This window comes from Globicephala melas, chromosome 19, assembly GCF_963455315.2.
Source record: "Globicephala melas chromosome 19, mGloMel1.2, whole genome shotgun sequence".
In the NCBI taxonomy this organism is placed as follows: domain Eukaryota; kingdom Metazoa; phylum Chordata; class Mammalia; order Artiodactyla; family Delphinidae; genus Globicephala; species Globicephala melas.
In genome coordinates, this window is record NC_083332.1 from 34,941,238 (window position 1) to 34,965,068 (window position 23,831).

General features: G+C 55.9%; 1 protein-coding gene across 2 annotated transcripts in view; it reads left to right on the top strand.

Annotated features, from left to right (window-relative positions):
* Window positions 1-405: 405 nt before the first annotated feature.
* Window positions 406-23,831, top strand: part of SLC12A3 (solute carrier family 12 member 3) — a 41,718-nt gene continuing 18,292 nt past the window's right edge. Inside the window, exons 1-17 of one of the 2 annotated variants that reach the window (XM_060289752.1) lie at window positions 406-5,447; window positions 5,887-6,030; window positions 7,527-7,602; window positions 8,323-8,418; window positions 8,735-8,874; window positions 9,267-9,377; window positions 10,371-10,482; window positions 11,302-11,432; window positions 15,990-16,074; window positions 17,011-17,165; window positions 17,448-17,555; window positions 18,022-18,145; window positions 19,801-19,902; window positions 20,823-20,978; window positions 21,651-21,750; window positions 22,958-23,069; window positions 23,409-23,549. In XM_060289752.1, coding sequence (XP_060145735.1) covers window positions 5,166-5,447; window positions 5,887-6,030; window positions 7,527-7,602; window positions 8,323-8,418; window positions 8,735-8,874; window positions 9,267-9,377; window positions 10,371-10,482; window positions 11,302-11,432; window positions 15,990-16,074; window positions 17,011-17,165; window positions 17,448-17,555; window positions 18,022-18,145; window positions 19,801-19,902; window positions 20,823-20,978; window positions 21,651-21,750; window positions 22,958-23,069; window positions 23,409-23,549 — 2,175 coding nt within the window. In that variant the 5' untranslated portion in view covers window positions 406-5,165. Of the gene's footprint in view, window positions 5,448-5,886; window positions 6,031-7,526; window positions 7,603-8,322; window positions 8,419-8,734; window positions 8,875-9,266; window positions 9,378-10,370; window positions 10,483-11,301; window positions 11,433-15,989; window positions 16,075-17,010; window positions 17,166-17,447; window positions 17,556-18,021; window positions 18,146-19,800; window positions 19,903-20,822; window positions 20,979-21,650; window positions 21,751-22,957; window positions 23,070-23,408; window positions 23,550-23,831 lie in introns of those variants that run through there. The other variant, XM_060289751.1, reaches the window with a different exon arrangement.

The following is a 23,831-nucleotide window of genomic DNA, read 5'->3' on the forward strand; positions in this document are numbered from 1 at the left end:
TTTCCAGTGCCAGACACCTCCATTGTTGCCCTTCCCCCTACACTGTATACAGGGTTTTGTGTCTGCTCCCCACTTCCTCACTACCATCAAGTCTGTGCGCCCCCCCTGTGGGCAGGGACCCAGCCTCCATCATTTGCAGCCCTGGGCCTCTGCATGGTGCTGGCCCAGGGCAGCCATCGGTCGGGGAGGATGTTTGCCCAGGCTTGTCATCACTGCCTCAAACCCTCGGAGCCACATCCAGAGGAGGAAGCTCGCCGAGTTCTGGTATCGTTGCTGCAGCTGGTGTTGTGAATCAGGCCGACGAGCAGCGCATCCTCTTACCCGGCTATTTCACGACACCAGGGTTGCATCATACCCATCCTCTCCAGGCGAGCCTCGTGGGACCGGGGCGGATGTGGACGTGGGGATGGGGCGGGGGTTGGTGTGGGGGTGGGCAGTCTGCGTGTGAAAGATTGTTCTCTTTAGCCCACTGGGTCTCAGCCCAGTTCCACCTGGGGAGATTTCTAAGAATACTGATGCCGGCCCCTCACCCCCTTTTCGGCCCCAGGCCCATAGCATCTCCAGTGGGGGAGTCAGCATTTGTCAGAGGTCCCAGTGAGATGGTTGAGTGTTGTGTGCAGTCAGGGATGAGCCCGAGGGCTCAGAGCTGTGCAGTTGTCTGTTCTGCCTGACTGTCACCAGAGCCCCTCCCGGCCCTCCCTGGCCCTGTTCTTTTTTCCTGGCACTGCTCACCACCCCACTATGCTCCCCACCAGCTTTCCAGAAACAGATGAGATCTGATTCCCCAGGACAAAGGCCAGTCTCCTACCCTGGCATTCAAGGCCCTCCTTGCCAGGTGTCCCTACTCAGAAATGACACCACATTTCCCCCATAGAGTCCTCCCTGTTCCCCTCTTCTCTCCAACTCCTGTCCTACATGAATCCGTGTGCTGGTTCTATCGGCTCTGCCTTCAGAATATATCTCAACTCCCAACACTTCTCACGACCCTGCCATCCACATCTACTCCCCGGCCCGGCCACCACCTTCATGCACCCACAGTGGCCCCACTAGTCTTGCTTTGCCCTTGCCTCCCTCCATCCAATCTCCACACAATGACCAAAGTGAACTTTGAAAAATATAAATCTGACCATCACATAATAGAACGTGCAACTTCTAACCCTGGCTTATAAGGCCTGGTGTCCCCCCTTCCATGTCTCAAACCCATCTCCTCAGTCCCTCGGCTCCTGCCATCCTGGCCTCCTTGCCATCTTGAATCCCCAGCCACACTCCTACCCCAGAGCCTTTGCACATGCTCTCTCCTCTTTCTGGAACCCCTGTGCTCACACCTGCTCACTTATGGGTGTCTCCTCCTTATTGTTGGATCTCAGCTCAAAATTCTCATTCTCAGAGAGGCCTAAATGCCCCTCCTTTAAAAAAAAAAAAAAAAAAAAGCTTTGTTTTCTTCATAGCACTTATCACTGAATGTACCATGATGATTGCTTGTTTACTGCTTGTCTGTCTCTTCCACTAGAATGTGAGCTCCAGGAGGGCAGGGCCTTTGTCTTGTTCCCCGTGGTGCCTTCCTTACCTAGCACAGGGTATGGTATGCAGTAGGCACTCAATAAATGTGAGTGACTGAAGAAACAATCGGACCACTTTCAGCCTCATCTCCCACCATTTCTTCCCTCCCCCGCCCACCATGGCACTGTGAGCTCCAGTCCCACCACCTGGTCCCTCCCACTGACCGCGCCTTCCCAAGCCCCCATGACCCAGAGCCCCCTCCATCCTTGCCTACGTCTCCCCTCAAGGCTCCCCCTCCTCCAGGGCAGCCTCCCTCCTCTGCTAGCCAGTTGCTGCGATCTCCTTGCTGGTTAGTCTGCCAGGCTAGGCTGTGAGTTCCAGTCCTGGTGCATAAAGGCTTAGGTGCCTCAGTGGCTGTGAAGACAGCAGGCCCTTCTGTCCTCACCATTTCAGCCCCCTGTGCCTGGGGTTTTCCCTTCCAGGGAGTTTCCTGAGTCTTTCTGTTCCTTTAATACCCCATTCTTCCTCCTCCGAGATCCGGGAGAGTCCAGGGGCCCTAAGTCACCCAGCCAGGGGCCCTTGAGTGAGTGAGAGCCAGCCTGATGTAGGTGTCATTTCCATTTGGCTGCTAAGTGGGGGCTGAGGGGGCTGAGGGAACGACTTGCTCAGAGCCCTGGAGAAACTGACAACTGAGACGGGAGCCTGACAGCCCCTGAGGCCAAATCCCAGGGTTTCACTCAGGGTTCCTCCAACTTCCACTCCTGGTCTCAGACCTGACAGGCTCTGGGCAACCCGGCAGCTGAAGCCCTGGAAGGCAGGAGTCGTGTGTGACCCACATGGTGCTCCCATCAAGAAGAATGCCTCTGTGAGCATTTCTCAAAGGGATGGACTTCCATCCAAGGGCAGGAAGCCCCTTTCTTTGGCGTCTGTGCTTTGGGACAAGGAGTTCCAACAGTCCCTTCAACTGTCCTATTGATAAGCCTTTTGAGGGGTCCTGCTTAAATCCCCCCACCCAGAGACATACAGGTATGGGGGGCACAGGAAAGGCTTCTCGAAAAAGCAAATGCTCCCCTCCAGGGCTGGAAGGGACCTTGGAGCTGACCCAGGCCTGGGATTGTAGAGGGGGAGGAAGTGGCTTGCTCAAGGTCATCCAGCAAAGCTGTGGGCCCTCATTCTGCCGGGGCCCCAGTGCTGCTGGAAACCAGCCTTGGTCCCTCTGACCACTTCCTCGCTTGAGATCTTAATCACGAATTTTCCACAGCTGCTCCGGGTACAGGGTATGTAGGGACGGCATAAGGGGGTGTTGGGCAGCTGTGATTTTCACCAGTCAAGTGGCAGTTAAAGATGGAGAGGGCGATAAGGTCTGTAAGCTCTACCCTGAGGCCCCGTGGGAGGGAAGGAGTAATTGGCAGATGGGGCAGGGCGCTGCAGGGAAGATGGAAAACTGACCACAGCTGTGGTCCTGGCCCTGGAGTCCTCACCTTGGAGCCTTCCCCCGTGCTGGCAGCTGGCTTGGGCTTGGGGACACCCTCTTGCAGAAGCCTCTCTAAGGAGGGACCAGACGTCCTGGAGAGAGAGTAGGCAAGTCTGGGGGTCTGGGGAGCCCCGAGAAGAGTCTTTTAAAGAATTGAACACATAGTAAATATATCAACTTTGCAAAACAGTGCACAGTGATCATAATCTTTGGGGTTTGTCATCGAGGACCAGCCGTCCTCAGCTCACCTCTGTGCCTGGTTGAGCTGGGAGGACCCCGAGGATCTACCCTTTGTCCCCATCCCCGCCCCCGGGGTAGTTCTGTCAGCCAAGGGTTTCTATGGCAGCCTCTCTTTGGTTCTGGCTTCCCTTCGTTACTCATTCAACAAGCGTTTAATGAGGACCTGCTCTGTGCTGTTCTAACTGCTTGGGAATGTCAGTGAACAAGATGGGCCCAGATCCCTGCCCCCGTGGACTGGTCTTCTAGCAAGTTGGATGAACTTTATGCCCCCCTTTCCAGGAAAATGCACTTAGGTATGAAAACTTGTCTACAAATTTGTGGGGCTCCTGGACCCCAATTGAAGCACGATCATCTTAGAGGGGTGATTCCCTAACGCAGCTTGCTACCCTAACACAGTCTGAGTATTTCCTCCTGTCCTGGGCCCCTCTGAACCAGGAGTGAGGGGGCAGCAGAAGCCAGCCAGGCCCCCCGCAAGTTCTCAGTCCACTGGTGCTGACTTGCTTATGGACGTCATGGAGCCCCGGGGGGCTCTGAGCATCTCAGAGCTGGTCTCTGGGGACGTAGGTGAGCTTTGAGAGCCCAGCGCAGGTCTGAGAGGCAGGGCAGGGAGGTAGAGAAAGTGTGTCCCTCATGAGGAGGGCCAGAGCCTGGGCATAAGCCAAGCTTAGAGGCCTGTGGCTGGTGGTGGCCTTGAGGCCTCCATCCATCCCCTGCCTTCAGAAGAGCAGCTTGTCCTCCAAGACTCCGGTCAGGGGTCTGTCCTGTCCCTGGTTGTCCCCACCCTGACCGTCCTCCATGTGCATCTCTCCCATCGCCGCCCTCTTCACACAGCGGGGCTGGTCTCTTTCCAGGTCCGTTTCCCCCACTAACTCAGCAGCCCTGTGAACGTAGGCCTGTGCCCGCCGTCTGCGTTCCTGCCTCCTGTCTCCACCCATGACATGGTCGATGGTCAATAAGGTTTGTTAGTTGAACGGCTGAAAGATGCAAAACGCAGCAGGGATAACAAAGAGATGAGTGGTTTTCCTGTGAGCTTTAGGCCACCCACCCCCAGGAAGCAGACTCTGAGACAAAGGTGAGCCTGCAGGGCACTCACCAGTAGAGCTCTTGGGGTCAGTACCTCTGGCGAGAGGAGAAGGAAGCAGGACAGGACAGAGGGAGGAGTGGGCTGCTGTGTAGACAAAGCCTCAGCTGACCCTGGGGACTTCTGGAGGTGGGGTGGCTCCTCAGATCCGGGGGCAGGGCATCAGGCCTTTGCATCCCGCACCTATCATTGGATGAGAGCTCCATGGGGGACCTCAGCCGTAGGCAAGGCCATTGCCATAGGAGCTGACACTGAGACCCCTCGCAGCAGCTGGGGGTTGTCCTTCTTTTCTGGTGGCACATCAGGTGGCCACCACACTACCTCTCTCATAGTAAGAGAGACTAACCTTTTATATGTGTGTGTGTGTATCTTTTTAAATGTCATACCATTCATCTATTCGAACATACTAACTAAACAAAATATAAAACTAAATACCATATACTGAAACAAGAGGTTTTTGAACCTGCGTGGAGTGGGTCCTCAGGCCATCAGGCTGTCTCTGGGGACCCTCGTAGGGTCCCTAAGGATCCTCTTGGTGAACACTCCTTCGTAGGGTCCGGCTGCTGATGTCCACTGCCCCCAAACTCAGAAGAGCCTCTCTAGGACCCAGGGGCTGGGCATGCCCCCCTTCTCTGCTGACCCAGCCCCGGCTCCCAGTCCAAGGCCATGTTGCTATCTCCAAGATCAGATGGTGGGTAGGACAGCATCAGGCACGTGCTCTGCCTCCCACCCCGTCCAGGGACCTTGCTCGCCAGCTGTGGGCGGTTTGGGCCAACCTCTCCGCCTCCTCCCTGCTGTGGCCCCAGCCTATAAAGCCACCCTGCGTGTACCCGCCGACCCTGGCCCCCTCCCCCGACACCCAGAGCCACAATGGCAGAGCTGCCAGTGTCGGAGATGCCCAGGGACCCTGCTCTGTGCAGTGGGCGCTTCACCATCAGCACGTTGCTGGGGGGCGATGAGCCCCCCCCACCGGCCGCCTATGAGAGCAGCCACCCCAGCCACCTGACCCACGGCAGCACCTTCTACATGCGCACCTTTGGCTACAACACTATCGATGTGGTGCCTGCCTACGAGCACTATGCCAACAGCACCCTGCCCGGCGAGCCCCGAAAGGCCCGGCCCACGCTGGCCGACCTGCACTCCTTCCTCAAGGTAAACACCGTCCCAGAGGAGTGGCCCTTCCTGCTGTGTGACCTTGACCAGTTACCTAACCTCTCTGAGCCTTGGCTCTGTCATCTGTGTCATGGGGACAAACAGGTGTCTTCCTCATGGGTTGAGAGGCCCACATGGAATGCGGGTATGGGAGCTGTAAAGCTCTGGGCACATGTAATATTCATTGCCCAGTCATTGGCGACCCAGTCAAGCAATCTAGGGTTGCCCAGAGAGGTAACGAGCTCCCGGTCAGTGGAAGTTTACAGAGTTTACACTCACCTAAAGGAGATGGGGAGAGGAGGGTAAGAAAGGTCTGCAGCAGAGACGGGGCTTGCTGGTTTGCTACTTGGGAGGTTGGACGGTGGAGGGTGGGGAGGCGGGGGAGCTGGATTGTCATGACCCCTGGCTGCCTGACCCACGGTCTCTGCGCTCCCAGCAGGAAGGCAGCCACCTGCATGCCCTGGCCTTTGACAGCCGGCCCAGCCATGAGATGACCGATGGGCTGGTGGAGGATGAGGCAGGTACCAACGGCGAGAAGAACCCTGAGGAGCCTGTGCGCTTTGGCTGGGTCAAGGGAGTGATGGTGAGTGGGGCGTGGATGGGATGTTCAGGGATGGGGGTAGGGTGACAGAGCTCCATTCAGGCTCAGCTTGGACTCTCGGGCCTTAGTAGTCAAGGCAGACCCAAGACTCAGCCCGGGCCTCAGTTTCCCCATCTGCCTAGTGACCTCAAATTTTCTCTGCTTTTGTACTTCCTGACCTCCGTTTACCTCCCAGACTCAGACCTAACCGTGGGGAAGATCTCTATTTGTCTGCTCAGTCATCATGTGACCTTAGACAAGTTACTTAACCTGTCTATGCCTCACTTTCATCGTCTATGAAATGATGAGCATTCAATGAATTAATAGATGTAAAGCGCTTGGATGAATGCCCACCTTGGAGTTATTGAGAGAAACTGTGTTTCCCCAAAGAGCCACCAGAGGGCAGTACTAAACACAAATCCACAACATTGTTTTCTCATTCTCCACGATGGGAAGGAGAAGGTTTGCTGTTTTAGACCCCAAGATAGCAAACAATCTAATGTACTTGGCTTTGGAAGACATTATGGCACTTTACAGAGGGGATCGCATGAGATCTAGGAGAAAGCTTCCCGCTCTGGGAGGCAGGAAGCCTGGGTTCTGCCAACTGCCTGCTTGGCTGTGCCTCTTTCTCCATCTGAACAGTCAACCCCCCTCTAGCTCCAGAGGCCCGTAATCCGGAGTCTGGGTCTCCCTCCCTCACTGTGGTGGCCAGAGCCTGGTGTGGGCCCATTCAGTACCTCAGAGCATATGGAGGGCCTTCGAAATTTCCCAGGCCTAAAATTTTGAATCACTATGTTATATACCTGAAGCTAATATAATATTGTAAATCAACTATACCTCAATTTTTTAAAATAAATTACATTCAAAAAATTTTTAAAGGCTTAAAAAAAAAAAAAGAAAAAGAAAAGAGAAAGAAAAAAGAAATCCCCCTGGGCTTGTAAATGCCATATGTCCCCCACCCCAAGACGTGGCTGGGGTCAAAGACCACACCAGCCCCTCCCACATGGGATTCCAGCCTCAGCTGTGGCGTCTGGCTTTGCTTTAAATTCGGAAGCTGAAGTCAAAGCCACCTGAGCCCTGATTTCTGCTTGTATGTAGGGCATTGGCTCAGCTGGCGTTTGCTGAGTTCCCCCTGAACGCCAGGCTCTGGGCCAACAGCTGGCCCCTGGGCCATGAATGGGGCTGGCAGACACAGGACCCTGGGCTTGGAGCAGGGTGAGGGGTGATAATGCTTGCTGCCCATCCTCAGGCCTCGATGGAAGGAGGGTAGGAGAGTGGTGGGAGGGACAGGGGCGTCTCTGGGTACCCCTCCCCTCCCTGCCCCACAGAACCAGAGAGGCACTGAAGTGGGCACCCACTAAAGTGGGTGAAGCAAGGAAAGAACCCAGGTGTCCCCTAGGTGCCCGATGCCATGCCAACACTGGGGACAGGGACTTATGTGCTTGACCTTGGGGTACTCAGCCCCCCCCAGGTGGCCTCTGACCCCCCTCTCCTCCCAGATCCGTTGCATGCTCAATATCTGGGGTGTGATCCTCTATCTGCGGCTCCCCTGGATTACCGCCCAGGCAGGCATTGGTGAGTGCTGCCTCTGGGGGGCAGGGGGAAGGTGCGCCCGGGTCCTGGTCCTCCCAGGCTCCACGGGAGCAATCTTGAACTTGGGTTACAGAGCCCACGGGTTACAGAGGTCAGGGCAGTGTGGCCAAGGAGCACTGGACGTGGAGTCAGCAGGCCTGGGGGCTCTCCCTGGCTCGGTTTGCCCTCAGTAAGTCACTTAACCTCTTGGAGCCAAGTTTCTTCTGCAGAGCATCTGGGTTAGGAACTCACACTGTGGACAGACCAGCTGCTAGCTCTGTACCATGCTGTGTGACCTTGGACAAGTTTTTAACCTCTCTGAGCTTTGGTTTCCTCATCAGTTAAATGGGGACAATAACTGTCCCCACCTCACAGATCTATTGTGGGGTTCCTCTGATGCACATAAAACAGCACAGGGTTTGGCACCCAGAGGTGCCCATCAAGTAGTAACTATTACTTTATTTTTTATTATTAAGAGAGGATACCTACCCTTCCATACGTAATGATTCTTTACATGTTGGCTTATCAGCTCCCTGGCTATTTAGAATATACCAGGAGGTAGGCAGAGACCCATTTTTCAGATGAGAAAAGTGAGGCTCAGAGAAGGAAAGTGACTTAAGTCATGTGGTGAATCAGTTGGCTGATTCAGGTTCCTCAAATGGCTCCTTCTGAGAAATGCCCTGACTGAGTTTTGGGGCGATCACCTCCCCCCCACCCCCACAGTCCTGACCTGGATCATCATCCTGCTCTCGGTCACGGTGACCTCCATCACGGGCCTCTCCATCTCGGCCATCTCCACCAACGGCAAGGTCAAGTCAGGTGGGCCCCTCCCCAGCCCCAAGGTCCTCCTCGTGTAGGTCCCCGAGTATTCACCCCGGAAACGGGTCTCTGAACCACTCCCTACCCTCCACCCCCACCCAGACAGGGACACCCCAGGCTGCCCCTGTTGATTCCAGTTGTAGGCTTCGGGCAGGCTCTCCACACCTATGGGATGGGATGGCCTTGGTTGTCTCCTGCTCCATGAACCCCCTGGGCCCCATGCTCACCCCCTCCCAACCTCAGCTCTGCCTGCCCCAAGTCCACCCCAGCCAGGTGACTCCTCTGGTTTCATGGCTCCTGGCTCTGTCCCCAATAGGCGGCACCTACTTCCTCATCTCCCGGAGTCTTGGCCCAGAGCTAGGGGGCTCCATCGGCCTCATCTTTGCCTTCGCCAACGCTGTGGGTGTGGCCATGCACACTGTGGGCTTCGCAGAGACCGTGCAGGACTTGCTCCAGGTGAGGTAGGGGCTGGACCCCGGGCAGACAGAGCCCCGGCCGCCTGCCACATTCTCCTCCACACCTTCTGGGCCTGGCCTTCCTGCCCCTCTACCCAATTTGGCCTTTAGGGACCAAAGCCACAGTCCGATCATTGTGGGTGACTCTGATGATCTCTTCAAATAAAGACCGTCCCCAGAAGTCTCCTTCAGGGTTGCGTGTTGCCTTTAGGGCCAAATTATCCAGACCCATGCAGTAGCTGCTTTGGAGGACTTGTGGGCAGGGGAGGGGTTTGAGTTTGTGTTTTCCTATGAGAGGGCAACCATAAATGAGGTAAATCACGGTGGAGGAGCCTGGGGGGTGGGGTGGGCTGTTCAGAGGCAGCACGCAGCCTAGCCTGTCACCTCCCCCAGGAGTACGGCTCACCCATCGTGGACCCCACCAACGACATCCGCATCGTTGGCGTGGTCACCGTCACTGTGCTGCTGGCCATCTCCCTGGCTGGCATGGAGTGGGAGTCCAAGGTGAGGACAGGATGTTGGGGAGGGATGTGGGCACGGTCGAGTGCGGAAGCGGGAATCGCGGGACCTGGTCCCAGTCTTGGTTCTGCCTCTTGTGTGTGTCAGATGAGCTTTAAGTTCTGCTGCTGTGACACAGACCCTAAGGAAGGGGGCCTTAAGCCAGAATCGTTCATTTCTCTCTCATGGAACAGTCCAGGTGTGTGTGTGTGTGGCCCCTGGGGACCAGGTATTCAGGCGCCTTCCATCCTGTGGCCTCTCTACCCCTGGGGTGTGGCCCTCATCCACCTGGCCCATGACGGCCCCCACCTCCATGTCCACAGCCCAGTCAGCAGGAAGGGGAAAGAGGGTGGAAAGGAGAGAATCCCCTTCCCCTTTCCTTTTCTGTCCCAGCCTGGAAGTTGTACATATTCCTTCTGCTCACTTCCCGTTGGCCGGAACATGGTCCATGGCCACACCTCACTGTAAGGGGGGCTGGGGAAATGTGGTCTTCATCTGAACCTATCCCAAGCCCCGAGTCAGAGGTTCAGCATGAAATAAGGGAAGAGATGTTGGGCCACAGCCGGCAGCCTTGACCAGCACAGCCCAGGCACCGGCCGCCCCGCCTCTCGCCCCCTGGCTCTGACCTCCAGCTCCACCACCTCCCCACTGTTCCTTGAATGCACCAAGCTTATGCCCCCATCATTCTGCTGCTCCATTATCCTCCTCCTTCAGGACCCTTGAAGACACCTTCTCAGGCCACCCTGCTAAAGTAGCCTCAACCCAGTCCCCGGGACACCCCCTGTTCTTACTCTAGATTCATCCTCCTTATTTATCAGCAAGACAGGAGCCTTGCTATGTCGCCAGCTCCTAGAACAGAGCCTGTGGAGTAATGGGTGTTGAATGAGTGAATGAATGAATGAATGAGAGAGTAAGGGACCTGGGGCAAGCTCTTCCCTGCTGGGGCTCCCTGAACAGGCAGAGCCAGACCGTCTGACCTCCAGGCTCCCTTCCTCCCAGGCCCAGGTGCTCTTCTTCCTCGTCATCATGGTCTCTTTTGCCAACTACCTGGTTGGGACACTGATCCCCCCCTCTGAGGACAAGGCCTCCAAAGGCTTCTTCAGCTACCGGGGTACGTGCGGGTTGGGGCCACTGCCCGTGGCTCTGGGGACAGGGACAGTCTGCCCACCAATCTGGCCCATTATGTGGGCACCGGTGTTACCGAACCAAACTTGAGTCCGCTTACCCGTGTGCAGTAAAGCCCATCTACTGACACTGGGTTGTGGTGAAGGAAAGTGCAGCGTTTATTTCAGGGTCAAGCAAGGAGTCCAGGGCAGCAAGTGCTTAAAAGACCCAGACTCCCCATGGCTTTCAGGGAAAGGTTTATAAAGATAGAGTGAGGGAGGGGGGGGTGTGGGGTGTGTGATCAGCTGGTGGACATTCTTCTGATTGGCTGGTGGTGAGGTAATCGGGAGTCAACATCATCAGCCTTCTGGTTCCAGCTGGTCTGGGATCTACGTGCTTGTGGGCAGCACGCAGTTAACTTCTCCCACCTGATGGGGGTTTCAGTAGCTGCAAAACAGCTCAAAGGATCTGGCCCAGAATATTATCTATAGCCCTTGAGGAGGAACTAAAAGTCCTTGACTTTGTTTAATGGTTAAGCTACTATTATTTTGTCTTGCTTGACTGTTTTCTTCCTGCATGTTCTCACTTCTCTGATTAAATGTATTCTTTGACTAAAGCTTATCTACAGACAAAAGGCAGGCAGAGGACATGGGTGGGGGTCAATTCTGGGAAGGCCCCATAGGGTCCTGCTCGGTTACATGGGGAGGCTGGCACCCCTGACCCCCACAGCCAGGAGCTGCCATGGGAACCTCCTGCCTGCCCGGCTGGGCCCAGAGAGGGTGCCCAGGCCTTCCAGGAGGCCCTGACTCAGGCCTTGTTTTTCCAGCGGACATTTTTGCCCAGAACTTGGTGCCTGACTGGCGGGGCGTGGACGGCAGCTTCTTCGGAATGTTTTCCATCTTCTTCCCTTCAGCCACGGGCATCCTGGCGGGAGCCAACATCTCCGGGGACCTCAAGGTGAGCAAGACGCCCAGCCCTCCTGCCTCCTGGCCCTATCCTACCAGGATGTCCCACTGGGCACTGAGCGGAGCCCTGAGACCCCAGGGCCACAGCTTCTAAACTTCTGTGCGACGCAATCCAAGCCAACCCAAATCCATCCCATTCATCCCACTCCATCCTGAGGCTGTTGATTGGCACCACTGCACTCTAGGCCTTGAGGGCCACCCCCACATGGGCTAGTCTCCTCCCTCGATCCTGGGACTCCCAGCCTAAGGGGAAGACTGACCCAGCTTGACCTTCCAAAACTCAGACGGGATCGGGCACATCCTCCCAGGGCTCTCCATCGTCTTGATGCGGGCAGGCTCCTTGGCACGGCATGTGAGGCCCCAGCCCCATGGGAACTGTTGCTGTTCCCATGACCCCTGCCCCAGCCCTGAGGATCTACTGCTTTGCCCCTGTTGCCCTGTCCCTCCCTCCACACCTTTGCCTCTGCTGTGCTCTCTACCTGGGACTCGCCATCCTCATTTCTTTACCTTGTAAAGTTCTGTTCCTCCTGCAAATTAAAGCCTCCATCCTTACACCTCTCCCAGCCCTTCTGTCAGAGTCTTGGTTCCTCTAATTTAGTGATGTCAGGCCACTTATGTCTCTGCCCCGCCGCATCTGGAGAACTGGGGCCTACCTCTATGTCCCTATTCCCAGCTCAGGGTCTGACGCGTGCTAGGTGCTTGGTGCCTGTGTGTTGAGTGAACAGTGGTGGGATGTGGCAAATGGGAAGTGTTAGAGCAGAAGTACAATGCGCACAAGTGGGGGAGAAGTGCAGACTGAGGTGGCAGGGGCTCCAGCAAAACTTCTGGCTGAAGGTGGGGCTGAAGCTGGGCTCTGAGAGACGAGAAAGCCAGCGGCATCTTTGCCAGAGGGAGGTTATCAAAGGAGCTGGTACACAAGTGGGGATGAACAGTGAGAAGCCTGGCTTTGTGCTGGGGACCTTCACCCTCCATCTCAGTCCCGCTTGAAAGGTGCTCCCTGATGCATTTTCTTAAATGAGTTAAGAATTGTGCACTGGAGGCAATCTCGAGTTGCAGCGTGGCTCTAGCAGGACCTGGAAATCGGAGGGAGGCTGTGTTTGCCCGGCTCCTCTCCCTTCTCTGGGGAGCAGCCAGCAGGGGCCTGGTCTGTCTGTCCCGAGTTCTCTGCAGAGCTCGGGCTTGTGCTCAGGTGGCCTGGTTCCCCTCCCAGCCCCGTTATAGATCATCATAGCCTGGGGATTTATCTAGATGCTTTATCAAGCTTCTTAGGTTACCAACTGGCCCAGTGTGCAGGCATCAGGGTCAGGCAGCTGTCCCAGAGCTGGGGGTAGGGGCAGGCATTTTCTTCTGTCTTAAATGCCCTCAAGCCCTAAAGGGACACTTTTCTCCTAGATCTGGCCCCTTGCTCATCCAGTGGGACAGTAAGTCCTCAGCGAAGAGCAGCTCCCGTTCATGGGGACTTTATGCAAGTCCCTTAAAACCTCTCTGGACCTCAGCTTCCCCAGCTGTAAACTGGGACTCACGCAGCCCTGGCTTCCCAGGGCAGGGAGCAAGGATTCAACGTGCTAATTTACATAAAGTGCTTACAACAGTGCCCAGCCCAGAGGAAGTGCTAAAGGCTGGTTGTCAAGGTCAATGTCATTTTTACCATGTGGCCGGCACGGTGCCTCCTTCTTTAAAAATAGTATCTGTGGGACAGCTGTAAGCTTCTACCATCATCACTCCCATGTTACAGACGAGCAAACCAAGCTCAGAGAGGGTTAGGGGCTTGCCCAGGGTCCCACACACAGGTGTCAGAGGATCTGGAATTCAAGTTTCTAAAACAAAGAGACCTCAACTTTATCACAACAACTCCATCATTCAACCAATATTTTTTGAGCACCTGCTTTGAGGCTTGTGGATGCAGCAGTAAACAAAAGAGACACAAATTCCTGCCCTCATGGAGCTGACATGCTAGTGAGAGAGACAATCAACAAATAAATAAGTAAAATCTGTATTTTGCCTGATGGTGGTTGAGCGATGGAGAGAAAAATCAAGCAGAGAAGTGGGGAGGCAATCCCTGGGTCAGGGGTGCAGAAGCATGGTGTGAATTTACACAAGGTGACCAGAGACTCCTGAGAAGGTGACATGTGAGCCGAGACCTAAAGGGGTGATGACAAAGTTGTCATTGTTACTATTAATCCTTTACATCCCCCAACCCTTTAGTGCTTACAGAGCAGTCTCGTGACCATGATCTCATGTTGGTTTAATCTTCACAACCACCCTGTGCTAAGGCCAAGAAAATCATTATTAACTCAATTTGCTGATGCGGGGGATGGGTGCTCAGAGACAAGGGACTTCCTAGTGACTGCCGTGGGATCTGTGCCAGGCTGGTGTTGTCCCAGGTTGTGTCGCGTTACAGTCCCCACCCCTAACCGCTTATGTTTACAGGTGCTGGCTACATGCCAGGCTACTTTCTTATTTCACAGATAGCGGGGGAGAGACACTGAGGCTCAGAGAGGTTAAACGGTTTGTTCCCAGGCACACAGCCAGGAAGAGATAAGCAAGATGTGGACCCAGATATGCCTGATTTGTGAGTTGGGCTCTGAGATTTCATGCCGAGACATGAGGGTAGGATGGAAGCCTGGTGTATTCATTTCCTGTGGCTGCTATAACACGTTACCACAAACTTGGTGGCTGACGACAATGGAAATTTATTCTCACACAGTTCTAGAAGCCAGAAGTCCAAAAAAAGGTGTCAGTAGAGCCATGCTCCCTCTGAAGGCTCTAGGGAAGAATACTTCCTTGCCTCTTCCAGCTTCTGGTAGCTTCCAACAATCCTGAGCATTCCTTGGCTTGTAGCTTCATCCCTCCAATCTCTACCTCTGTCTTCATGTGGCCTTATTTCCTCTGTGTGTCTCTGTGTGTCCTCTCCTCTCCAAGGACACCAGTCATTGGATTTAGGGCCCACCTAATCCAGTGTGACCTCATCTTAGCTAATTACATTTGCAAAGATGCTATTCCCAAATGAGGTCATATTCTGAGGTTCTGGATAAATGTGAATTTTGGGAGACACTATTCCACCCACCATAGGAGATCTGGGAGGTTGACCTGGTCTGTTGGCCTTGGGACCAGGGACTCAGGGCAGGGCTGGCTGGCCCATAGTCGCAGGGCCCCCAGAGCAGAGACCTCAGCAGCCTGGGGTGCTCCAGAGCCTCCAGCCTCTCTCCAGCTCTGCTCCCACTTCTCTCTGACCCGCCGCACCCTTCCTGCCACCCCAGTGCCTTCAGAGCCACGTAAATCGTCCCCTCCACCCTGAGGCCTTCCAGCGTTCCTGGCAGTGTCTCCCCCACCTTGTTTCCCAGTGCACTGTGATCCTCTCTGTGGCGGGCACCATCTGCCCTGTGTTGGCAGGATCCCACCTGTACCTCCTCCACTTGGGCCAGGGCTCCTTAAGGGCAGGTTCAGGGCCTGGTCATCACAGATTGACCATGGGTTCCAGCACAGGGCTCCGAGTGTCTGAGGCAGAGAGCTGGACCATGGCCAGCTTTGCTTCGACTTGCCAGTGAATTTGAACAGTGTTATGGTCCCTCCAAGCTCTGTCACCTGTGATTCTTCCTGCCAGCTGAGCGGTGAGCAGAACGGCCCAGAAAAGCCTGGCAGGTTTACGAATTTACTTCCTATGACTGACGTGACCTTCGCCTCCAAGCTAGGGTCTGTGCCTGGATGGGAAACTTGCCATAAAAATCCCAGCCTGCGTTACTCCACCCAGGATCAGCACCCCCGGGGGGCCTGAGGCTGTGGACCTTGGTGTGGTCAGGACCAAGCCGCTGGGGCTCAGTGAGCTGGGCCTTGCTCACAGCTCCCTGGCCTCAGTTTCGCCACCAGCCACTTCTCAGGAAGCTATGTTTGAGAAAGTGCCTGGAAGAATGAAACACATGACGTGGATGTGAAGGTCGGCTACTACTGCCAGGAAAGCACCAGCAGAGTTCTTTCTCGAAGGGGAAGGAGAGAGTTTGGGGCTTGTCTATATATTGATTGCTGTGGAACCAGACAAATCAACTGGTGCATAATAGTGACTGCACGCAGTGAGCCCAGCTGGTGAGCTGGGCCCTGGTCTAGGAGCTTGACAAGGATTAATTGGTTTCACCAGCATCCCTGTGAGGCTGGAGGGGCTGAAGCACGGGAGGACATGCACGCTGCCCAGCGATCACCTGGATTTGACCCCAGGCAGGCTGACTCGGGAGCCCTCCACCTCACCCCACCCTTCACAGCCCTCAGAGCAAGCGTCAGCCAGGTGTCCTCGGGGACCAGGCCTGGGGCTGCTTGGAGTTCCTCTCTCTGCCTTGGGCTCCCAGGGCCCTGAATGTGGTCTCAGCCGTCCCCTTGGTTCTGTCCTGTCCCCCTCTGTGGGTCCTCAATCTCGAGGTGCCTTCCTCTCAGTGCCCTGGGGAAGGGGGTTCTGGTGGGTCAAGGTCAGTGTTTGCTGCCCCACCCTCAGCCTGACAAGGACAGGGCCTGGGAGGAGGCCCAGGGGCTGCCTGATGCCCTCTCTCCCTCCCTCCTCCAGGACCCTGCTATAGCCATCCCCAAGGGAACGCTCATGGCCATTTTCTGGACCACCATTTCCTACCTAGCCATCTCGGCCACCATTGGTAAGCTGCCGACCCAGACCCTGGAGGGGTCACAGGGTGCCTCCTGGCTCTCTAACAAGGATGGCTGGGCCAGGAGGACATGGCACCCCCAGGAAGTGGAGCCTCGAACTTTATTTGGGGGGCCCCTTGGGGGGTAGTTTGTGGTGGAGATGGGGGATCACCCCAGGCTCCTCTGGTCCCTTCAAACCTCAGGTTACAGATTCCATGGTATGAAAATCCTATAGGAAAAGTCATGTTCCAACTCCAGGAATAATGATCAAAACAATGAGGAGGAGGAGGAGGAAGATGACTCTAGCAACTGACTTATCACCACGTGCCCAGCCCTTTACATGCCTTATTGCATTTAATCTGGGCACTATCATTTCTGCCACTTGACGGAGGAGAAAACAAGGGCTTAGCGAGGTTAAGCGACCTGCCCAAGGTCACAGAGCCTGAGTGGTAGAGGTGGGCTGTGGACCAGGCCTGGGCTGCTGACACTCGCCTCTCACTGAGATCCTCACACATGCTCTTGCTCCCAATAGCCACATCGTGGGGAGAGCTGCTCGCAGGTGGCCAAGGGACGTGGCCCAGGTCCTAGCCACTTAGGGCCTGAGATCCGGTTCTCCATTTTAAGGAGGACACTGTGACCTCAGGTCACTTAAGCTCCCTGTGCCTCTGTAGAATGGCAATGACAATAAAAGTAGTAGTAATACCTGTTTCCCCAGAGCGTTTAAAGTCCTTAACACAGGACCTGGCACATCGGAGGTGCTCCTGCATGGTAGCTAAACTCATTGTCGTCGTCATCATCATCATCATTATTATCATAAAGTAAAGGAAGAGCTGGCCCATCAGCAGCATGTCGCCCTCTGCAGAAGCGTCTGGCGTTTTCGGGGTGGGGAGGGGAGGGGAGGGGAGAGGAGGGAAAGGAGGCCTCCCCACGCCCTCCTTCCTCCTCAGGCTCCTGTGTGGTTCGAGATGCCTCCGGGATCCTGAATGACACGGTGACCCCCGGCTCAGGCGCCTGCGAGGGGCTGGCCTGTGGCTACGGCTGGAACTTTACTGAGTGCTCCCAGCAGCACAGCTGCCGCTACGGCCTCATCAACCACTACCAGGTACGCGCGGCCCTGCCAGAGGCAGGGAGGGCCGGGTGGAGGCTGGACTGGGCTGGGGTAGACAAGGTTTGGGGGGCTGGCCCCAGGCTTGGGAAAAGAGCTTCAAGTAGGGGCCTGGGCCCAGTTTTTGCCGTGGCGGGCACTGGGTCCCCAGTGAGGGTTGCAGACTCAGGTGGCAGCTCCCAGACTCAACCCCTGCCTGCAGCGGGGACTGGGGTGCCCAGGGTGGGGGCTCTGGACCCCACCCCTCACCATGGGGGCCCGAACCCCATGTCCTTGCAGACCATGAGCATGGTGTCGGGCTTCGCACCCCTGATCACGGCCGGCATCTTTGGGGCCACCCTCTCCTCAGCCCTGGCCTGTCTCGTCTCTGCCGCCAAAGTTTTCCAGGTGAGGCTGTGGAAAGGGGCGGGAGTGTCTAGGAGGCCAGGTGCAGGGGGCCCCAGGTGACTGCCACAAAGGCCTGGAGGAGTCATATGACCCGGTGTCTAGACTGAAGGAAAAGGAGCTAGTAAAGCAAACGCTTGCAGGAAGCAGCCCCTTCCTGTGCCGAGCTTTGAAGAGCAGCTGCCTTTCCCACCCCTCACTCCCTCTGTGCAGCCTGGCACCCCGTTTGCAACCCCCTCCCAGTTTCCCTCTGATGTGATCAGCCCCTTTTGCCCTTTCAGTCTTCGTGGTGAGGTGGGGAGGGCAGGAGATCTGTCCCCTTTCAAAAGACAGAAGCCGGGACCCAGTTCAGGAAGTGCCCTGCTGAGGTCACGGAGAGAGCAAGCAGGGCCTGGGGTCCAGGTGGCCACAGGGGAGGGGATGGGGCAGGTCCCGGCCAGGGGGTGAGCCCGTCGTCCTGTGCCCACAGTGCCTGTGCAGAGACCAGCTGTACCCGCTGATCGGCTTCTTCGGCAAAGGCTATGGCAAGAACAATGAGCCAGTGCGTGGCTACCTGCTGGCCTATGCCATTGCTGTGGCCTTCATCATCATCGGTGAGTGGCCACATGGTACGCAGGGCTGCCACCTCTCCCGGCCAGCCGTGAGGGCCATGGGGACAGGGCCCGACATGCTTTCCCTGGCTCTGCATTCCTGTGTCCTGGCAGCCGGGACCTCCCTCCCCAGGTCTGAACTAGCCCCCAGGAGCACATTGGGAGCACAGGACAAGCTGACTGACTCCTCCTCGGGAGCTGGTACAAACAGCTGGATCACTATCTCTGTAGGTATAGAACCTAGACCAACCTCATTTCTCAGACCTTGAGCTGCTGGATCCCTTGGGCTCCAAGGTAGGGGTTGCCTTAGGAGAAAGATTCCAGTTAATCAGTTAGTTAGATTGACTTTCTATCCTGGCTTTGCCATATGCCAATTGTGTGACCTTGGAAAAAATCACTTCACCTCCTAGAGCCTCTGTTTCCTCATCTGAAAAATGGGAGTAATGATGCATAGAGGGTGTGTCACAGATGGGCAGGAAGAGACCATGTGTATATATCACACACACACACACACACACACACACACACACATACACACACATGCATTCACATACGCACACACTCATGTGTGCACACTCCCCAGTACTTCCTGATTTACTTAGCCAACGAGGCAGAACTTGCTAGGAGAGAGGTGGCCCTACCAAGCAAGGGCAATCGCCGTGCCTTGGCATGATGACCCCTGGTTCCTGCTCCCTATGCAGGAATGGGGTCAGGATCAGCTGTTGGTGAACCTTCCCAGGCTGGGGGGGCACCTTCCTGCCACAGCTGAATCCCTGCTCTAATACTTAGGCTGGCGTCACCAAGCCATGAGACATAACCCAATGGTCTAGCCACTTCCACTCAAGGGAACCTTTCTGGACACTAGATACTCCTGGATCCTGCACCAGATGAAGAGGCAGCAGGGCCACAAGCAGGGAATGGAAACACCTAGTCAGGCCTGGCATTCCCAGATGTTCCTGGATGTTTTCTGCTCACCCTGCCGTCCACCCCTGCCTCGGGTTCGATGTCATTTTATCTGGGTGGTTCTGACTGTACCTCAGATGGAGGATCACGATCTCAAATGCTCTGGGGCAAGGCTCTTGTGCTAATTCAAAGGACTCATGTACAGAAGGCCTGGCACATAAGAGTTGTTTTTCTTGTTTTGGGATCCACAGAAGCAGGCCCTGAGACAAGGATTCACATGCAAAAGTGTGTCTAGGGATGCCAGGGGTTGCAGCAGGGCAGGGGCTCGTGAGACAGGGAAGGGAAGGAGCCGGTTCTTGAGTGGGTTTCCATTGTGGGTGGAACTGCGATACAGTCTCAAGGTTTCAGAAAACAGAGAACATGTGTCTTGGATCACACTGTAAAATGTATTTCTTACTGTAATTTGTGGTCACACAAAGAAGTGTGATAGCCACTGTCCTTGGCCATCGCGTAGCCTGATGGGATCTACCCTCACACTGCTCTCCATCCTCTTTAGAGCCGGCAGTTTACAGTTTACAAAACACTGGACTTTGAGATTCACAAAATGACGGACCCATTTCACAGATGAGAAAGTTGAGACTCACTGAGCCTCGGTGGCCCATTTGGGGTCCCCTTATCCTGAGAGGGAGGGTACCAAGGACTCCTTGGTGGAGTTGCCCAGTAGACTGTTTCCTCTCTCCCTTGGGTCCCTGAAGCTGAGCTCAACACCATCGCCCCCATCATCTCCAACTTCTTCCTGTGCTCCTATGCCCTCATCAACTTCAGCTGCTTCCACGCCTCCATCACCAACTCACCCGGTAAGCAAGACCCTCCCCCTTCATGGGGGGAGGCACCTGGGGCTGGAGTATGGAGCGGGGAGTGGAAGGCATGGATGCAGGTGGGCAAACCAAGGTCACCTCTCAAATTGAAATCAATTAAAGTGACCATTCATATAATAACAGTAATAACAGCTATCCTTTATCAAGCACTTACAGTGTACACTATACATGGATTCATGCACTGTTTACAGTATGCAGAGACTTTACTAGTTAGTGCCTTCCTACACCAGTTTTGAGGGAGTCAGGAGTCTGATTCCCCAGAGAGGGAACAAAATCGTCAGTCACAGACGGGGTGGCTGCAGGTTGCACGTTGCCCAACTCCAGGGGACGCCACTCATAGATGTTATAGATTTTTATGTTTATTATGAAAATTTTCTGGCAGATGGCAGTAAAGAGTCTCAAGGAAGACTTTTTCTAGTTAGCCCCAAATCGCCGATGGGCTGGTGCTGGGGCCACCTTTTCCCTAGACCATGGACCATGGTGCCCTGGAGCTGTGCCGTGGAGCGGCTGTCACTAGTGGCGGCCCTGGCATGGCCTGCAGGTGTGGGGCTAGGCAGAATCATGTCCTTCCCCTCCATCTCACCCCCTCGGCTCTGTGTGAGCCCTGGAAACCAGCACTGCTGTGACGTTGGATGTCCTGTGGCCGTATTTGGCCAGAGCTGGACACCTCCCCCTTGGTGTAGCCTGTTCACATGGCAGGATGCCAGCCAAGGCAGTTGTGTGGCCCTACCAGAGCCTCCAAGCCCAGCTCCAGGAAGCAGGGTTGGGGGGCGGGCACAGACTGGGACCCCAGCCCTGGGCACTGCGGGCATTGCCACCCAGGCCCTGCCCAGCTATGCTGGCCCAGGAGGAGGCTCCGGAGTACTGAGCGTACGTCCTGCCCTGTGCCCCCCGCCCAGGGTGGAGACCCTCATTCCGATACTACAGCAAGTGGGCGGCGCTGTTTGGGGCGATCATCTCCGTGGTCATCATGTTCCTTCTCACCTGGTGGGCGGCCCTCATCGCCATCGGTGTGGTCCTCTTCCTCCTGCTCTATGTGATCTACAAGAAGCCAGGTGTGCGGTCACAGGCTGCCCAGGGGGTCACGCGTCCCTTCTCGCCCTGAGGCTGCCAAGCCGTCCTGCCTGTCAGCTCAGCCGGAGGGCCTGCCTCAGGCACTGTGCTCTCAAGGGCCCCCCTCTGGTGCTCCAGCCTCATCCCTTCCCACGGGTTGAGGAGCCCCCGGGAGTGTGCCCACTCAGAGCCCACACCTCTACTACTAGACCGCCCCCCCGGACACGCAGGGCCTGACATTGCCTGCCCAGGTCCATCCTCCTGAGAGTGGCCGGCCCACTGGTGTGCACACCAGACCGAGGGCTGCCTGACTGAAGGGCAGCCAGCCCAAGCCTGGACGTGTGGGCAGGGATGTCTACACGCATGCAGGCAAGGATCCCAGGGTGACAGCAGTCTGGGGGTGGGATGCAGAATGCCGGGACAGCCCAGCGCTGTAAAGTAGAACCCGGCCTTCCAGGTCATTGTGAAGATCTTTTCGTCAAGGGAGGAGAATGTTTTGTAGAGTCATTAGCTTGATGCATAACTTTTAAACGTGTAGCCATATTGCATGTGCAAACGTTAGGAACAGATCTACAGGCTGTCTACCTGCTCCCACGGTGCTCGGTTCCTGAAGAAGGTCAACATATGTATGTCTGGTTTCTCCCATGACGTCTAACCTTGCACACGCCCCTCAGAGGTGAACTGGGGCTCCTCGGTACAGGCTGGCTCCTACAACCTGGCCCTGAGCTACTCGGTGGGTCTCAACGAGGTGGAGGACCACATCAAGAACTATCGGTGAGTGCAGCCTTGCGGATGCCTGGGAGGCAGGGCTGGCCGTGACCGTGCTCCGGGACGCTCCAGGCCAAGGCCTGTCACCTGACCGGCAGACTCATGGTGGGCACGGCCCCCTCACAGAGAGGAAACAGGGTGGAGGAGCACTGCCCAGCAGTCAGGAGACTGGGGCTGACACTGCCCAATGGGGACCAAGCAAGTCTAGTGACTTCTCTGTACCTAAGTTTCCACAGCGGAATATGCTCTGGGCAATACAAACACAAAGGACAATACAGTCGTCCCTCGGTATCTGCGGGGAATTAGTTCCAGCCCCACCTCCCCACCCCCACCCCCCAGATACCAGTATCCTCAGATGCTGAAGTCCCTTACATAAAAAGCCTAGCATAGCTGGCCCTCAGTACCCATGGTTCCACATCCACAGATTCAGCCACCACCCTCGGTTGAATCTGTGGATGTGGATACACAGGGCCACCTGTGTTTGTGAGGGTGCTCTGGTGTTGTGATCATGAGACTGACTGGGATGAGCCTCTCCCGAGTATTCTTCGAAGCTGATTCCCCTCTTTAGTGAGGAAAAGTGTGCACCCAGGACCCCCTTTCCATCAGATCACCATGTTAATAATCGGATGTATCTATGTTGCATTACCGCTCAAAGTGCCTTACGTAGCCTCACCACAACCCTCTGAGGTACATGAAGTTACTAACCACATTCACAGGTGAGAACACTGAGGCCCAGAGAGGTTAAATAACTGGTGCCAGGTCACACAGCTGGTGAGTGGCCCATTTTGTCTGGCTCCAGCTGAGTCTGGTAGTGACCCTTGACCATGGCCCTTGGCTGCCTCTTGACCCAGAGGCTGACTCACCCACCCAGTGGCGCAGTGATCTCATAAGTGATGGGCCTCCCCACTCCCAGTCTTTATTCTTTTCACATCCTGCTGGGCTGGGCGGGGCAGGAGCACAAGATGGAGCAGCAAGATGGTGGTTTGCCCACATGCAGCATTTGGTGGCCTGAGCAGGAAGGAAAAGGGGCACCCGGTGTGGTGGCCACCAAGAGAGCTGGAGAGGAATCATAGACGGGAAGACCACAGGGTGGTTCACCTGTCCTAGGAAGGGAGTCCTGGGAGGTGGTGGAACTCCAGGGGCACCTGTATTTGGCATCCAGACCCCCAGCTCTGTCCTGACGGCTCACACCCTTTTCCCTGCCCCTCCTCAGCCCCCAGTGCCTGGTGCTCACGGGGCCCCCCAACTTCCGCCCGGCCCTGGTGGACTTCGTGGGCACCTTCACCCGGAATCTCAGCTTGATGATCTGCGGCCACGTGCTCATTGTGAGTGCCCCCTGCAGGGGGGCGGGGCTGTACTCCTGGAGGAGCCCCTGGGCACCAGGTCCACCCCCGGGGGCAGCAGGAGGGGCTGTGGTGCCCAGAGCAGGTTCTCTCCCTCCCCATCCCTCTCCCTGGCTTGCCCACACTGTCCTGCCTCTCACCTGCTCCTTCCATCTTCCTTCCACCCCTCCCTCTCCCTCCTCCTCTGCTTTTTCTCCCCTAATTCCATAAAGGAGAACCAGCAATGAGCTCAGGGGACAGCCTCCGGGGCAGGAGAGGGGCTGAGTCCCAGGCCAGAGGGTGAAGGCCACCCCTGATGTCACCTGCCCCTGTCACCCACAGGGACCCCGCAAACAGAGGATGCCTGAGCTCCGGCTCATCGCCAACGGGCACACCAAGTGGCTGAACAAGAGGAAGATCAAGGCCTTCTACTCCGACGTCATCGCTGAGGACCTCCGCAGTGGTGTCCAGATTCTCATGCAGGTGCGCGGGCCCGGGGCTTCCTCACAGAACTTAGTTGGTGTGACGACCTGGAAGGCGGGATGCCGTGAGGGGCTAGTTAAAGCCCCTTTTGCTGCAACAGGAGTACCGCCTTTCTTGCCTTTCCAGATGTGCTGATTCAGGGCACTTTCTCAAAGTGCCCAGGGCCTGGGGAAACTGCTTTGGAGGCCTGTGGGAGCTGATGACACATTTTGTGATTTTGGTTTTTTTGAGATATAATTTTACACAGCAAACTGAAATAGTGTATAGTTTGATAAATGTTTA